Genomic DNA, 18,701 nt, shown 5'->3' on the forward strand with positions numbered 1-18,701 from the left:
ATCAAATTCTGGGCCTTGTAAAGAAGTTATGCCAGAATGCTGAAAGATTTCTAAATATGCTTAATTAGAGCTGGGACTGCCAGAAACTCATAGATGCAGGGCCCCTAGGTAGAGTTCTGGGATTTCTGATGGAGCCCCCAACCTATTTCAAGAGAGCCCAGAGCTTCCAAGGTGAAAATCTGATACAGAAAGGGAACAAAAACAATCCCAATCTGTTCTTCTTGGTAGTTAATACAAGACATTTATCTCACCTGACACAACTCCGCTGAATTGCAACTTAGAGAAAATGGCACATGGTCTGAGACACAGCATTTAGTCCTGAAAGCAGAAGAATTTTCACATCACCAAGAAGGGCACTGAATCTACTGTATTTCAATCAATCAATCGTATTTATTGAGTGCTTACTGTGTGCAGAGCACTGTACTAAGCACTTGGGAAGTACAAGATGGCAACATCTAGAGACAGTCCCTACCCAACAGTGGGCTCATTTCCTAAGTGTTTTGCATAGAACTCAGCACAATGTGGACACTATCAATAATTGATTGAGGGACGAGACTTCTTGTGTTTCCACTCGAACTTGTATTGTTCCAGAGAGACCAGAGAAAAGGGAAAATGTCATGTTTACAATAACCTACAGTTGTATTTGGAGACCTACAGCTTTTGAACGCAGTTTACAGAAAATTCTGGGTAGAAAATAGTACCAGTTCTATGGAGTTTGTAAGAATTAGCTGATATGAGAGAAGAAGTATGGCTTAGTGGAAAGAGCACAGGTTTGGGAGTCAGAGGACGTGCCACTTGTCTGCTGTGTGACCTTGGGCAAATCACTTCACTTCTTTGGGCCTCAATTACCTCATATATAAAATGGGGATGAAGACTATGAGCCCCTCGTGGGAAAACCCAATTATCTTGCATCTACCTCAGCATTTAGAACAGTGCTTGGCACATAGCGCTTAACAAAATCCCATAATTATTACACCATATAAAATTTTGGCCTAGTCAGCTGCTAGTGCTGTGAGTTAAGGATTGAAGTTTGTTTTGATTCAGTGTGCCAGACCTACTATACCAAGCCTCTATTTTGTCATATGATTGGATGGTACTTGGATTATTACTCCACAGCAATTTATGAGTCAGACTCCCTCATTTTAAACTACCTTTGGGAACATCTTATGCTTTGTTAGCTTCTATTCATTTTTTATAGAAACTCCATCATGTTTTATTATTGTGCTTCTCTTGCACCATTTACAAAAATATTTTTTTAATGGTATTTGTTAAGTACTTGCAATGTTTCAAGCACTGTTCTAAATGTTGAGGCAGATACAAGATAGGATCGACACAGTCCCTGTCCCACATAGGGCTCACAGTCTAAATCAGGGGGAATATTAGTGCTCTGCACACAGTAAGCGCTCAATAAATACAATTGAATGAATGATTGAAATGTGATTGACCGACTGAATGAATGAATGAGTGAAGAAAAGGAATAAGTGTTTAATCTCATTAGGACATGATCGCAGTACAGTAAATAGACTCATAGAAACAATTTAAATTCTCATTTGCTACACACATAGTAATCAAGAGTGGATTAATATTTCCCCACATGCCTGCACTTTTAGGACCCCAAATTTTAATATTAACCATAGTGGGCTGATGAGAAGATTTAGTGCTCCTTAATTCTCTCATGAGAAGCGTCACATATACATCTATACTCTGATTTGTAGTTAAGCCTGCTAAACTAGTCTTTGGCAAGCAATAATAGCATTTAATGAAGCAAGTTTAGTGGTCTAATGGCAAGACTTGAAGTCATTGTTCACAGGAACAAAAGTGGCATGTTGATTTCTTCTGACATGTAGGAGCAGTGTGACCCAATCAAAGAGCAAGGGCCTGGGAGTTAGAGGACCTGGATTCCAATCCTGGTTCTTCCATGTGCCTGCTGTGTTAACTTGGGCAAGTCACTTAACGTCTCTGTGCCTTAGTTTCCTCATCTGTAAAAGGGGAGTCAATATCTGTTTTCTCGCCTTCTTCGTTTGTGAACCTTGTGTCTGACCTGATCACCTTGTATCTTCCTCAGGTTCTAGAACCGTGCTTTAAGCTCTTAAATGCCACAGTTATTATGTGAAATCCTTCTAAAGGAAAAATCACAGATGACGTGCCACAATAGTACTGTTCTTTTCCTGAACCCTAACATTACTTTCTTATCAAATATGTTAATGTTGGGGTAATTAACAAATGGAAAACCTGCCAAATTGAGTAGCTTGGATCAATACAAGCTTAAGCTGTGGGGGATGTAGCCGTATAGTCTGAAAGTTGTCAGCTACTTCGCATTAGATAGAATGATCAATGAGGAAGCCAAGAATTAAATAGGGATCTGTTAAACGGATAGCTTTAGAAATCTTTTCATGAATTTCTGGTATCTTGGAGACCACAGTGAGTGTGTTGTTTGTGTGTCTTTGACTTACGCCCACTAAAAAAAATAATAGATATGGTGGATCTTAGAATAAACTCATTTTTAAGAGTTCTAAATCACCTTGGAATTGCTAATGAATTTGCTAGAATTTTTTAGTCACTACTGGACAATGCTTACTTCAAACTTTGGTTTTATGGGCTGTGATATATTAATTATTACCTAATCATAGAGAGATATGAGTCCCCAAACATTAACCAAATTTCAATAAAAGGTCAAGGTAGAAATGGATGAACATCTCTATTTTTCAGTGTATTATCTCATGTCACACCCTATATCGGGTAATCATTTTTCCTTCAAAACTGTATTGTTCTTCAAACAATATTTCTTACAATCAATCAATGAATCAATCATATTTATTGAGCGCTTACTGTGTGCAGAGCACTGTACTAAGCACTTGGGAAGTACAAGTTGGCAACAAATAGAGACAGCCCCTACCCAACAGTGGGCTCACAGTCTAAACAGTCACACTGTATTGTTGTGGTAAAGGTGAAGCAAATTGAGAATTAGAGAAATTATGTTGTCAGCTAATCGTAAGAATGTTGTCTAGAAATCTCTTCTCCATAGGGCAGAATACACTGGTTTGAAATTAATATTTTAATAAAGCCTTCTATAGGACTTTACAAATCTCCATATAGTGGAATAATGATCTCAGACTATGTCCTGCTAATTCCTACCCAAAATGCTGATTTGATTAGGCCTCAATTTTAATTTGTGTTGATATTTTGCAACAACTCTCTTTGTTTTCTGATTTTTCATTTGAGAATGGGGAAAAAAGTAGAATAAAAGGTCAAAAATCCATCCTATTCAGATTTGGGGATGAGCGTCCTTTGGATGGTGGCAAATGTTATTTTTTAAAAATCATTTTATTAGATTTGCGTATTAGACGGCAACATTCTTCTGAAAGCGTTTCCAGCATCAACAGTGCTACAAGCCATTCCAGTGTTGGCAGTGGAAATGATGCTGATTCCAAGAAAAAGAAGAAGAAAAACTGGGTAAGTTTTGGAAATCTATCCGCTAGGTAAAATCAGAGTTGGCAGAATGGGGCACATTTCCCAGAATCCTTTTCTATTGTCTGGTAGATATGTAGGATTTTGATATTTAGAACCAGTTATCACCAAACTAGTGTAGACCAAATAAAGGGGGAAACCAGAGATTGCAATTCGATGAGAGGAGCAATTTTCCACAGAAAGAGATTTCATGGACACTATAGACTAGATGCTAATTATCTCCAAAGCTAATACTCTCCCTCTGTCAGCCCCACCACCATCCACATACACACAATACACATGCACACCCTCAACACTGAAGCGAAGTTCAGTAAATACCATTGGCTAATTAATTGCCTTCCCGACAATCAGACCCGCAAAACAGAAACTGTAGAAATCTGCACCAAGAAGTACATTTCGACCTTACGGCTCTTTGCTATGAACTTAGTTCTGCTTGGGGATTTGGTCAATTCATCTTAATTCTACCAAGTGCCTAGTACAGTTCAATATGTCCTGTGGGCCTGCAATGAATATATATTGAGTAGATTCACTGTGAAACCTTTAGCAGCAATAAGTGAAGTAAAATACCTTTAAAAGCAGTGAAAGCGAAGTGGAGGATAGCGGTAAATGTTTTTTTATGCCATAAGACGCATAAATATCACAGGATCTAAGATCTTGTCAGAGTGTGTTTTATTAATAATAAAAGAAATATCTTTTTGTCTTAAAAAATGTTTATGCAGGTAATATTTTTAAATACTGATCAGCCTTCATTCCCTTGATTTGTAATTCCACACTCTTTCATGTTTCTGCAAGGTGAACTCTAGAGGAAGTGAGGTGAATATAAACCATGGAAAATTTGGCATGCATCTCTAAAATTCCTTATCTTGGCATGATGGCTATTTATTTTGGCAGTAGGCTTTTATATCTTTTAAAATCAGATGATCTTGTATGTCTTCTCAGTTTGTGCCTCTTTGTTTTAATCTCAAAAGTTGAAAGCCAAAACGAGGGAATGCAGCCACTTTTGAATAAAACGTAAAGGGACATTAATTCGGGAATCTGAGTCATGACGGAATGCAAAATTTGATTAGAAAGGCAAAAATTTGCCAATCGTCCTAATTTGTTCTGCTTTTCTCTCTAAGAAACCAAGTTTTTTCAGCAGTGCCTCACTTGATCATAGTTCTATTGTGGCTATTGGAAACATATTGCCTCCAGAGCCAAGACCTTATGAATGGGCTCCACTCAAGGCACTTGGTTTTAAATAAGCACGTCACTTCTCCGCCATTTGTTTCAAAGCATTCAACGTTTGTTCTGCGCTGGATTAATCCCAAACACCGTATCGTAGTACTAGAGATACTGTGCTGCCTATGTTAATTCTCTGCTTCTATACACTGACCCTAAGCATCGGCTAGGATGGCCTCTGCAAACTAACTCTTCGGAAATGACCTCCCCAAGGATCCGTTGATGAGAAAGGTCATTTCTTTTTTTTTTTCTTTCAGCTGAGAAGCTCATTCAAGCAAGCCTTTGGGAAGAAAAAGTCCACAAAGCCGCCTTCCTCCCATTCCGATATTGAAGAGCTGACCGATTCCTCCCTTCCATCGTCCCCCAAGTTGCCCCATAGCTCTGCAGAGTGTGGGGCAGCCTCCATGAAGCCTTCCCATTCCACTTCTGCGTAAGTCACTCTCTCCATAGGCTTCTCCTCCAAAGGACTCAGTGCAGTGAAGAACAGATCCGGAGGATGAGCCTGGAACTAGTCTTTGGGGACTACATGCACCCGATCAGAATTTTACATGCTTTAAATCCAACTGGGTTTCCTTGCCACACTGGATTGTTCGCTCATTCTGTTACTTTAGCCTCTTGGGTGTTCCCATGCCACAGACGGTGTATGTTCCTTCCATTATGTACTGTGGGACAAGCTTTTTTCTGACCCTGATCTCCTCGTTTCTAAATCATTATTATCTTCCCTTCTTTCCACTTGCATCTCTCTGTCTGTCTATCTAACTGTATGTGAATGCAGGTCATCCATAATCTGGGCGCCAAAGAAACGGCAAAATGGTCTTGTGATCTACAGGCATAGATCCCGGTAAAATGGAGTGTGGTGCATGGGATTGCAGAGCTGTCCAGATGCTAGACTAGACAGTGTTCCCTCTTATTCATCTAATTTGACCAGAAATGTGGTTGCATGTGTAGCAGCAATGTAAGCCCTCTCTACCTTAGGTTGCAAATGAAATGAAATAACCTAAGAACAATCTGCACCATACCAACTCCTTAAGATGAAGTGGTAGAATTGTGGTAAAATTCCTCCCGGAGGAATATCTGTCTAGGGACCGAGGAATATTTGCAATCTAAATACTCGAGCAGGATTATTTTGATAAACCTGTGGAACAGATCGATACTTGATGTTGGGCTATCACTTCCTTGCATTAAAGTTAAGGATGAGTTTTGGGTGACACAAAATGAGATCAGCACGTTTGGCATTTTCCCATGAGACACTATATTCAAAACTCTTGGTTCCTTCAGCAAGGCTCATCTATCATTGCATTTTGTCAAGGTTCATTGCTACGTTTCGTTAATGATCCACATTATGCAGCATGAAGAGAAGCAGCGTGGCTCAGTGGAAAGAGCTTGGGCTTTGGAGTCAGAAGTCATGGGTTCAAATCCTGGCTCCACCAACAGTCAGCTGTGTGACTTTGAGCAAGTCACTTAACTTCTCTGTGCCTCAGTTACCTCATCTGTAAAATGCGGATTAAAGCCATGAGCCCCCCGTGGGACAACCTGATCACCTTGTAACCTCCCCAGCACTTAGAACAGTGCTTTGCACATAGTAAGCACTTAACAAATACCATCATTATTATTATGGTCAATACATATGAAAATTTTCTGTAGAGTCACCAAGCCCTGCAAGATAAGCAGACAGGAGTATTTCCTGTCTAATTTTAAAAGCAGAAACCTAGGTACTGAAGATTTTTAAAACTCACTGCTGCCTAGTAAGTAATTGGGCAGCTTGTAATGGAACCTAATTCTTACACATCACCTTACAGAGTGCCTTACACCTCAAGAGGGATCTTAAAATATAAGAGATGCACGCCACTTAATCATCAAACCCAGAGGAATTTGAATTGTACTATTAAGTGGTGAGGTTGACGTGTGTGTAGTATATGGAATTTAGAAATCATTGGAAAGATTAAAGAGATGGCATTACATCCCACTGAAACGTTGATTCAGTACGTTGATTGAAACGTACAACTTATATCAGTTGAGGTTGCTTCTGTTAGATTCTTTCTCTTTTTCTTAGGTTTATTCAGCAGCAACCACTTCCCATTCTTGTTGGATAATGCTGGCAGTGGGATTTTTTGGAATAATCTTCCTTTCCTAATCATTTGCCTTCCCCTTCCTGCTTTTTCTGTTCTTGATTTCCTGTCTAGGATCTGTGAATGCACAGAAGCAGAGGCTGAGATTATTCTGCAGCTGAAGAGTGAGCTGAGAGAGAAGGAACTGAAGCTGACAGACATCCGTCTGGAGGCCCTTAGTTCTGCTCATCATCTTGACCAGATCAGGGAAGCCATGAACCGAATGCAGGTGAGTTCAATGGCTTGACAAGGGGAAAGAGAATCAGAATGCACCTGGTAGTCTGTGTGAACTTGGTCAAGTCATTAGATCTCAGTTTTTCCATGCATAAAATAGGGATAAAATAATGGTATTGGTTAAGCACTTACTATGTGCTAGGAACTGTACTAAGTGCTGGGGTGGATACCAACAAATTGGGTTGGACACAGTTCCTGTCCCACATGGGGTTTACAGTCTCAATCCCCATTTTACAGAGGAGGTACCTGAGGCACAGAGAAGTTAAGTGACTCACCCGAGGTTGCAAAGCAGATAAGTGGCTGATTCCCAGGCCAGGCCAGTGCTCTATCAACTGTGCCATGCTACTTCAATCTCACGCTCTCTGCGTCTGAAATGTTTGAGCCAAATGTGGACCAGGAACTGCATCCAATCTGATTTTGTTGTGCTTAACATGGTACTTTAGCATATGGCAAGAGCTTAGTAAACACCATTCGGCTGTATTAGAGAAGCAGCATGGCTCAGTGGAAAGAGCCCGGGCTTTGGAGTCAGAGGTCATGGATTCAAATCCCTGCTCCGCCAATTGTCAGCTGTGTGACTTTGGGCAAATCACTTCACTTCTCTGGGCCTCAGTTACCTCATCTGTAAAATGGAGATGAAGACTGTGAGTCCCACATGGGACAACTTGATGACCTTACATCCCCCCCAGCACTTAGAACAGTGCTTTGCACAAAGTAAGCGCTTAATGAAGGCCATTATTATTATTATTACTAGGGGATCAGGGAATCATTTTAGGATTTGCAGCAGCCATCTTGATTGGGGGCTTGCTAATAAAAATCAACCAAAACAAAGAAGTGAAGTTCCAAAATTCCATACCTTCACTCTCTTCTCCAATTGTGAGTTGAAAAGGAGAGTGCTGTGTGAGCAGATTCTGTGTCTAAATAATATGCATGCAGTAATATGCATGGGGAACAGCATGGGCTAGTGGAAATATCATGGGCCTCAGAACCAGGGGACATGGGTTCTAATCCTGGCTCTGCTGCTTACCTGCTCTGTGACCTGGGACAAATCACTCAAATTCTCATTTCGATCCATCAATCAGTCAATTTATGGAGTACTTACTGTGTGCAGAGCACTGCACTAAAGGCTTGGGAGAGTACAATAAAACACAGTTGGTGGACACATTCCCTGCCCACAATGAACTCACAATCTAAAGGGGGAGACAGGCATTAATATCAATCAATCAATAAATAAATTACGGATATGTAGTTAAGTGCTGTGGGGGCTGAGGGAGGGATGAATATAGGGAAGAAATCAGAGTGAAGCAGAAGGGAGCTGTAAAAGAGAAATGAGGTCTTAGTCAGGGAAGACCTCTTGAAGAAGATGTGCTTTGAAGGTGGGGAGGGTAATTTTGTGTCCAATGTGAAGAAGGAGTGCGTTCCGTCAGAGGCGGGACGAGAGTGAGAGGTCGCTGGTGAGATGGATGAGATCAAGTTATAACAAGTAGGTTAGCATTAGAGGAATGAAGTGAGTGGACTGGATTATATTAGGTGTTCAAAGAGGTGAGGTAGGAGGGGGCAAGATGATTGAGTGCTTTAAAGCTGAGGGTAAAGAGTTTCCAATTGATGTGGAGGTGGATGGGAAACCACTGGAGGTTCTTGAGGAGTGGGGAAAAAATGGACTGAATGTTTTCGTAGAAAAATGATCCAGGCACAAGAGTGAGGTATGGACTGGAGTGAGGAGAGAGAGGAGGCAGGGAGGTCACCAAGGAGGCTGATATAGTCATCAAGGAGGGATAGAATAAGTGCTTGCATGAAAGTGGCAGCAATTTGAATGGCGAAGAAAGGGTGAATTGTAGCAATGTTGTGTAGGTTGAATTGACAAAATTTAGTGTTAGTTTGACTATTTGGGCTGAATGAGAGATATGAGTCAAGGATACTGCCAAATTGACAGGCTTGTGAGACAGGAAGGTTGGTGGTGCTGTCTACTGTGATGAAATCTGGGGGAGGACAGGGTTTTTATAGAAAGATAGGGAGTTCTGATTCAGACACGTTAAGTTTTTGGTGTATGTGGGACATATGAACAGAGATGGCTTGAAGACAGGAGGAAATGTGAGGAGAGAGAGAGAGAGAGAGAGAGAGAGAGAGAGAGAGAGAGAGAGAGAGAGAGATCGATCAAGGCTGGAAAAGTAGATTTAGGATTCATCCAGATAGAGGTGGTAGTTGAAGCCATGGGAATAAATGAGTTCACCAAGGGAGAGGGTGTAGATGAAGAATAGTAAGGGATCCAGAACTGAGTCTTGAGGAACACCTGCAAGTAGAGGAGGGGAGGCAGAGGACAAGTCCACAAAACAAACTGAGAAAGAGTGGCCAGAAAGATGGGAGAAGAACCAGGAGAGGACAGAGTCAGTGAAGCTGAGGTTGGGTGATATTTCCAGGAGAAGGGAGTGTTTGACACTGTCAAAGGCAGCTGAGAGGTTGAGGGACATTAGGATGGAGTAGAGGCCATTGGATTTCATTCATTTATTCATTCAATCATATTTATTGAGCGCTTACTGTGTGCAGAGCACTGTAGTAAGCGCTTGGGAAGTACAAGTTGGCAACAAATAGAGATGGTCCCTACCAACAGCGGGTTCACAGTCAAGAAGGGGGAGACAGACAACAAAACAAAACATATTAACAGAATAAAATAAATAGAATAGTAAATTGGCAAGAAGGAGATTACTTGTGGCCTTTAAGAGGGTGATTTCTATGGAGCAAAGGGGATGGAAGCCAGATTGGAAGGTGTCAGGAACAGAATTGGAGGAGAGGAACTTGACAGCCATTGTAGACAACTGGCTCAAGGAGTTTGAAGTGGATTGGTTTGAGGGATTTGGGGTGATAACTGGAGGGAACCTTGGGGTCAAGGGAGTTGTTGTTTTTTTAGGATAGAAGAGATATAAGCATGTTTGAAAGCAGTGGGGAAGAAGCCATTGGAGAACGAACAGTTGGAGATGGCAGTCAGGGAAGCAACAAAGGAGGGGGAAAGTGTTTGATAAGGTGCAAAGGGATGGGATTGGTTGTGCAAGTGGAGGAGGTGGATTTTGAGTAAAGGCAGGAGATCTCCTCTTGAAATACTGCTGGGAAAGATGGGAGAGTTGAAGAAGGGACAGGAGAAGGGAGGGACTGGAGAGGTGCAGGGGAGACTTCAGGGATATCATGCCTGATAGTTTGCATTTTCTCAATAAAGCAGTGGCCAGGTCATTAGGGGAAAGAGATGAGGGAGGCAGGAAGACAGGGGATTAGAGGAGGGAGTGAAAGAAATGGACCTGTTGAGGCAGTAAGGATGGAGAAATAATTTTGCCGGCAAGAGTTAAAGCACACAAGGATAACCTTGTGTTATCCTTTTATTCTGGTGACTTGACACCTGTCCACATGTTTTGTTTTGTTGTCTGTCTCCCCCTTCTAGACTGTGAGCCCGTTGTTGGGTAGGGACCATCTCTATATGTTGCCAACTTGTACTTCCCAAGTGGTTAGTACAGTTCTCTGCACACAGTAAGTGCTCAATAAATACGATTGAATGAATGAATGAATGAACCTTGAAGTGGATGAGGTCAACCTGATATCTAGATTTCTGTCAGCAGTGCTCTGTAGATCATGCACAGGAGTGAAGGAAGTGGGCTGTGGAGGTGATCAGGGCTGAGGGTTGGTGGTACAAGTTCAGTGAAGGGATAAGATAGCGAGTGAGTTGACTTCAGTTAGAGAGGGTGATATTGAGAGTGAAAATTTGATCATCAAGGAAAGGTAGTTTGGGTATGGAGGCTAAACTAGAACATGAGGAGTTGAGAAAATTGGACGGGGTCAAAACATCGGTGGTCTCTATGGGGGAACAGTGCAGATCTGCAGGGAGGAGGTGTGTGGGAGAGAAGGCAGGTGAGGAGGTTGTGGTCAGATAGAGGGATTTCAAAGTTGGTGAGTGTAGAGATTTTACAGCAACTAGAGATGATGAGATTAAATGTGTTTCCAAGTTGGTGAGTGGGCGAGTTGGGGTGGAGCAGGAGGTCAGTGGAGTTGAGGAGCGATAGAAGGCAGGCAGCAGAAGGGTTATCAGAAACATTTATGTGGGTATTGAAGTCCCCAAGGATCAATGTAGGAATAGAGAGAGCAGGAATATGAGAAAGGGATCAATATTTTTCAAAAAGTTGGAGGTGGGGCCTGGGAGGTGGTAGATGACTGTTACTAGAATCACAAGTGGGTGGGTAACACAGGCTTTATAGAAAGGGAAAAATAGGGATGGGGGAGGTGGAATGGCATGAAAGCAGGATTGGAGAGTGAGAAGGAGGCCAACTCCATCCCCTTTTCCAGTGAGGCTGAGGTCCCCTCTAGAGAGAGCAGCACGGGAAACAGTGTCTTCTGGGGAAAATCAAGGTTTTAAGGATGGCAAGGAGGAGCAGTGACTGGGTCAGAAAGAGGTCAAGGTCGAAAGGAAGTTTTCCCATCATGGAGTGGGCATTCCACAGGGTACTGGGGGAGGGGACGGCACAAGTGGTGGGAGGGGTTGGATGGGAGTGAGCTGACAGGGGCCAGTGCAGGAGGAGAGGAATAAAAGGTAGTGCTGAGACAGTATAACCAGGATGGGGTGGGTGGGATGGGGCATGGAGAAAGGGGTGGGGAGATTGGGTGGAGGGAGTGGAAGGGAGAAATCAATCAATCAATCGTATTTATTGAGCACTTACTATGTGCAGAGCACTGTACTAAGCGCTTGGGAAGTACAAATTGGCAACACATAGAGACAGTCCCTACCCAACAGTGGGCTCACAGTCTAAAAGGGGGAGACAGAGAACAGAACCAAACATACCAACAAAATAAAATAAATAGGATAGAAATGTACAAGTAAAATAAATAAATAAATAAATAAATAGAGTAATAAATATGTACAACCATATATACATATATACAGGTGCTGTGGGGAAGGGAAGGAGGTAAGATGGGGGGATGGAGAGGGGGACGAGGGGGAGAGGAAGGAAGGGGCTCAGTCTGGGAAGGCCTCCTGGAGGAGGTGAGCTCTCAGCAGGGCCTTGAAGGGGGGAAGAGAGCTAGCTTGGCGGAGGGGCAGAGGGAGGGCATTCCAGGCCCGGGGGATGACGTAGGCCGGGGGTCGACGGCGGGACAGGCGAGAACGAGGTACAGTGAGGAGATTAGCGGTGGAGGAGCGGAGGTTGCGGGCTGGGCAGTAGAAGGAGAGAAGGGAGGTGAGGTAGGAGGGGGCGAGGTGATGGACAGCCTTGAAGCCCAGGGTGAGGAGTTTCTGCCTGATGCGCAGATTGATTGGTAGCCACTGGAGATTTTTGAGGAGGGGAGTAATATGTCCAGAGCGTTTCTGGACAAAGATAATCCGGGCAGCAGCATGAAGTATGGATTGAAGTGGAGAGAGACAAGAGGAATCTGGAAGGAGGGACTGGGATGGGCTAACTAGACGGTGGGGATTGAGGGGTCATTCATTCATCCAGTCAGTCATATTTATTGAGCGCTTACTGTGTACACAGCACTGTACTAAGTGCTTGGAAAGTACAATTCAGCAAGAAATAGAGACAATCCCTGCCCACAAGGGGCTCACAGTGTAGAAAAGGAGAGGCAGACATCAAAAAAAGTAAACAGGCATCAATAGCATCAATATAAATGAATAGAATTATATATATGCACATCATTAATAAAATAAATAGAACTATAAATTTGTTCATATATACACATATATACAGAGAAGCAGCATGGCTCAGTGAAAAGAGCCTGGGCTTTGGAGTCAGAGGTCATGGGTTCAAATCCCAACTCCACCAATTGTCAGCTGTGTGATATTGAGCGAGTCACTTAACTTCTCTGTGCCTCAGTTACCTCATCTGTAAAATGGGGATTAAGACTGTGAGCCCCCCATGGGACAAACTGATTGCCTTGTAACCTCTCCAGCGCTTAGAACAGTGCTCTGCACATAGTAAGTGCTTAATGAATGCCATCATTATTACACACAACTGTTGTGGGGCAGGGAGGGTTGTAGAGCAGAGGGAGGGAGTAGGGTGTCATGGTGAGGTCTGGGAAGTTTAAGGGTTGTAAGTGAGGTTATCTCAGCAATAATTGCTCAATCTGGTTATTCCCTCAGGAAATTTCATTATTTTAAATCAATCAATCAATCAATCAATCAATCGTATTTATTGAGCGCTTACTGTGTGCAGAGCACTGTACTAAGCGCTTGGGAAGTACAAGCTGGCAACATATAGAGACAGTCCCTACCCAACAGTGGGCTCACAGTCTAGAAGGGGGAGACAGAGAACAAAACCAAACATACTAACAAAATAAAATAAATAGAATAGATAGGTACAAGTAAAATAAATAAATAGAGTAATAAATATGTACAAACATATATACAGGTGCTGTGGGGAAGAGAAGGAGGTAAGATGCGGGGGATGGAGAGGGGGACGAGGGGGAGAGGAAGGAAGGGGCTCAGTCTGGGAAGGCCTCCTGGAGGAGATGAGTTCTCAGTAGGGCCTTGAAGGGGGATTTAGAGATGGGAAAAAAAATCCTGGCATGTGGATTCATCTGCCACCATCAGAAATATTTTTTGGCTTCTATGAGCTTACTCCCATGTTGAATGATCAAAAGTCTTTCTGATGCCAAGAAAGTTGTCAAATGGTTAAAATACCACACACATGCACGCGCGCGCACATACACACACACACACGCAATTATGTTTGCTTGTTTTTATTTCAAATAGCCTTGGTGAAATTATTGATTGGGGTTACAAATGGCAAAACTACTCATCTGTAACTTCAGTATAACCTAAATGATATATTAGCAATTATCGAAGTATATTATTCTTAAATAAGGTATTTAACAGAGAAAAACCAGCTATCTGAACCTCAAATTCCCAGCAGCCCTTTCAGATTTTCTGTAACTACATGGACCTTAATAAATGGGTTTGCTAGTGGTGACTAGAAAATCAAATGGTTTTATGCATTTGTTTTGTTTTCTGTATGGCAATATTGTAATACCCTCGTTCGGCTTATTTTGTTGATAAATTTTCCCTTGCTTTTCCACATCTCTGAACCAGGTATCTCAGCTCAGGGTTGGAATATCTTCACAGGTGCTTCATCATTTCTTTCTCCCCCACAGAACGAAATTGAAATACTGAAAGCCGAAAATGATCGTCTAAAGGCAGAAACTGGCAATACTGTGAAGCCTCCTCGCCCGTCTTCTGAGTCTTCGAGTAGTACCACCTCCTCCTCATCCCGGCAGTCATTAGGTCTTTCTCTGAACAACTTGAACATTGCAGATTCTGTTACCTCAGGTAATTCCTCTTGGGTGTAGATTTCTCTGATATGTATCAAACGAAGCTGAAATAGAATACTAAAGGGCTACCCTACCAAAATGAATAGAATGTCTAATTCCTGGGTTGATCTACTGAATTATGAAAAAAAGGATTTGCTTTTGGAACAAAATGATAAATACGGAGAAAAGTGTCGTTGACAAAACTTGGGCTGCTGTTATGGCTTCCAGTTCATTGAAATTTTTACAGTTACGTCTGTGCCTAAATCCTTCACTCTAAAAGCAAATCATCATCATCATCATCAATCGTATTTATTGAGCGCTTACTATGTGCACAGCACTGTACTAAGCGCTTGGGAAGTACAAATTGGCAACATATAGAGACAGTCCCTACCCAACAGTGGGGTCACAGTCTAAAAGGAGGAGACAGAGAACAAAACCAAACATACTAACAAAATAAAATAAATAGAATAGGTATGTACAAGTAAAATAAATAAATAAATAAATAGAGTAATAAATATGTACAAACATATATACAGGTCAGTCAGTCAGACAAACATCAAGATAACAAGGCAATCACTCTGCTCTTTAATTAGTGTTAGATAATCCAGAAGGAGAAAGGCCTATGATATTTGAAAGTGAGGTTTCTGTTCACACATTAAGCCGGTGAAATCACACTACTGTCCTTTCTGCATTTGATTGAGATGATAAATAATTGAAGGACATTAAAATAGTGCAAAAAGACGTTCACGGACATATAGAGAGTAGCTGATTTCTTTAGAATCCATTGCTTGGTAGACTTGCAAACGTGACGGTTTCGGAAACGGTGTCTTTTCAAGTTGGCTTGAGTGAACAATTTCAGCACACTCATACCAGATCCACCAGATGGCACTCGGAAATTAATAATACACTGCTCATCTTTAGCTTTAGAATCACTTTTCCTCTCATTTGAAATTCCCGAAGCTGTAAAATGGAGACACTACGTAAAACATAGAACACTGCTAGTGACCAAAGTTTCTAAACATCAATTACTATGCATTTTGGCATAGTCTGATAGACATAAATTAGTTTTTGATTTAAAATTTGATCTAATTTACAAATACACTAGCAGATAAAGACCTTATTAGTCATTCATTCATTCAATCGTATTTATTGAATCAATCAATCAATCAATCGTATTTATTGAGTGCTTACTGTGTGCAGAGCACTGTCCTAAGCGCTTGGGAAGTACAAGTCGGCAACATAGAGACAGTCCCTACCCAACGATGGGCTCACAGTCTAGAAGGGGGAGAAAGACAACAAAACAAAACATTAAGGAGCAGATCATTATTTAACCATAAAGCCTACAAAACATCCCAAATATTGAAGGTAGCAAATCAAAAAAATAACTTTTCCATTGTGATTTGCTCTCTTTCATGGATTTTCAGACTATTTTAGTTCCCCTGATTCATATTTCTGTGTTCTGTTTATGAAGTTGAAGAAGGAAATAAGCAAGAGGAAACTGAATTGATGCATCACAACTGTGTCTTATCAAATAGATGTCTTTTCCTGGATTGTTTCTACTCTCTCATATCTTATGTGTTCATTTGTAGAGAAATGTGTGCAGATTCATAGGGAAGAGCCAAATGGATCCCTTCTTACTAAATTTGAGCATTTAGTAAAACTCATTATTTTTCATAGACCCCCCCCCCCAGAAAAAAATATATATCTGACTAAAATATACAAACAGCACAAACTAAAGTGGAGGTTGAAAATTCTGTCTAGGTTATCAATCCAGATCAGTCTGATTTCAAGGTGAAATTTGTCAACTTCAGTGACCTAGTGTGGCTCTCTGACATGGATTAACCAAGATGGTTGCCTTGAGGGCAAGCCCTCCATCTTCTGTTACCACAAGATGGTTTCTAACTCTGAGAAGAATAAGTCCTCGATGTCTACTTTAGGCATCTTTGAATGTACACAGGGATTTAAATTTCACATCTTTGAGTGTACACAGGGATTTAATTCCCAAACTGCATTCTCCAAACCCTTTGTGTGTCTGTACTTTCCAGAGGACTTTGATATTTGAGCTCCTCCATCAGCTTCTATACTGGTTTTTGAAAGTATTGAAGTGCAACACCAGGGAACACTGGGCCTGGAAACCTCCTTCAAGTCCAGCTGTGTGCCTGCTATCCCGCTTCTGCCTACAGCGATCAAATTAACCATACAATTCTCAAAATTCAATTTCCAATTAGAAATATTGCATTCCTTGAAAGGGACTGTGTTTTGCAGTTGGTGACATGGGTAGGAGCTGAGCCTTCAGAGGATAAGACTGAAAAAGCAAATAAGACAGCAGGAAAGAACATGACAGAGAGGAAAATAAAAAAGTAAAGACGAAAGGGAGAGAGGAGGCAAAAGAGAGAGAAAGAGAGGGAGGGGAGGGGATTTAGAGTAGGGCAGAGTAAAGAGGGGACACAAAAAGGATTAATAAATACACATAAATATACTGGCATAGTCCCCCTAAAAGATACACACCCTCACACATAGACTCAGGTTCACCCATCCATCCCCCAACTATATAAATACATACCCATATATAAAAAGTACATCTGTTTTCATTAAGAGCTTTGTAGAGAATGTGTGCCTGTGTGGATGCAACGTGATGGGATACTCTCCCAATTGCCGCAAACAGTGCTCTGCACAAGTAAAAAGCAGCATGGCTTAGTGGAAAGAGCCAAGGCTTGGGAGTTAGAGGTTATGGGTCTTAATCCTGGCTCTGCCACTTATCAGCTGTGTGATTTTGGGCAGGTCACTTAACCTCTCTGTGCCTCAGTTTCCTCATTTGTAAAATGGGGATTAAGAGTGTGATCCCCCTGATTACCCTGTATCTACCCCAGTGCTTAGAAAGGTACTTGGCACATTGTAAGCACTTAACAAATACTGTAATTATCAGCACTTAGAATAGTGCTCAGAGCTTAGAACAGTACTTGGCACATAGTAAGTGCTTAATAAATATCATTATTAAAAGAAAAACAGGTGCCTGTGGACAATTTACTTTGACAACACAGGTTCTGCTTTCCCACAGTGGCTTCCTTGGCCCAGTCCCAACCACTCAGTGGTCAGAAAAGTAGCATCTCCACCACCATTTACCCTACCTGTTTCCCCATGCTTATCCGAAACCTTCTGGTAACAAAAGGAACAATTCAGGAACAGTTAGAAGTGGTACTCTCATGCTAAAAATTCTGTGGCACACAACAATCTATTCTAGAGATATGACCAATAGCAGAACACATAGTATCCTTGAGGGCAGGGCGGGGGGAATAGTGCTAAATCAGCCAGTCAATGATATTTATTGAGTGCTTACTATCTACAGAGCACTGTACTAATCTTTGGAAATCCAATCTAGAAACACAATCGCTTTCCCCAGCAGGATTACTGGAATTTTGTTATCCCAGAAATACTCCAGAGAGCATTCCAAACAAGTTACTTGAATAATTGCATACATTTTGCAGAAATCCGGAATCCAGTATGCTGCAAGTCTTCTGTCCTGGCCTCCACCTTCTTGCCTCCCTCACACCCACACTCACACTCACACTCACTCACTCTATTTCTCTCTCTCCCCTCTTAAAACTGTCCATAATGGGAATTCCTTTATGCCTCTGAGCAACTGAGGAGCAGTAGCCCAGTGGAAGGCACTTGGTCCTGAGTGTCAGAAGATTCGATGCAGAGGGTTCGATTCCTGCCTCTGGAAGTTGCCTTGCTGTGTAACCTTAGGCAAGCCAGCCACTTATTATGTGTGCCTCAGTTTCCTCATCTATAAAACAGGGATCCAGTATCTGCTCTTCCCTTACACTTAGACTGTGTACCCCATGTGGGAAAGGGGCTGTGTCCAAATTGATTATCTTTCATTAACCCCACAACTGAGAATAGTGCTTGACAAATATGTTAACAGATATTGATTAAAGCCCACTGTTGGGTAGGGACTGTCTCTATATGTTGCCAACTTGTACTTCCCAAGCACTTAGTACAGTGCTCTTCACACAGTAAGCGCTCAATAAATACGATTGATGATGATGACACATAGTAAGCAAATAATAATAATAATAATAACAATTCAGTGCCATGTACCCCACATTCTTCAAACTCTTAAAGGTCCTCCTTGGGTGAAACACCTTAATCGTAATATGCCTGGTTAAGGTTATGGAATTTGATCTTATGACCAACTGATTACAAAAGAATTACAATATACCCTTTAATTAAATTGTGCTTTGAGCATCAAAGACTATGAGCACGGTATTCATTATTCAGGTAGCTGTCATTTCTCTTGGTAATTGTAATATGGTACTAGTTTTGTCTTTGATTTCATAGACAAAGAAAAATATTTTCATAGTACAGATGTTTTATACGTTTGATAATTAACCCCATAGT

General features: G+C 41.6%; 1 protein-coding gene across 2 annotated transcripts in view; it reads left to right on the plus strand.

The window, feature by feature from the left end:
- NAV3 (neuron navigator 3) overlaps positions 1-18,701 on the plus strand; it is a 783,489-nt gene that overhangs the window by 726,714 nt on the left and 38,074 nt on the right. For both annotated transcript variants that reach the window (XM_038756254.1, XM_038756255.1), the window contains 4 exons: positions 3,332-3,453; positions 4,944-5,116; positions 6,870-7,023; positions 14,145-14,319. In XM_038756254.1, the coding sequence (XP_038612182.1) occupies positions 3,332-3,453; positions 4,944-5,116; positions 6,870-7,023; positions 14,145-14,319 (624 nt within the window). The remainder of the gene's footprint in view (positions 1-3,331; positions 3,454-4,943; positions 5,117-6,869; positions 7,024-14,144; positions 14,320-18,701) is intronic.

Source organism: Tachyglossus aculeatus, chromosome 14, assembly GCF_015852505.1.
Source record: "Tachyglossus aculeatus isolate mTacAcu1 chromosome 14, mTacAcu1.pri, whole genome shotgun sequence".
Taxonomy (NCBI): Eukaryota; Metazoa; Chordata; class Mammalia; order Monotremata; family Tachyglossidae; genus Tachyglossus; species Tachyglossus aculeatus.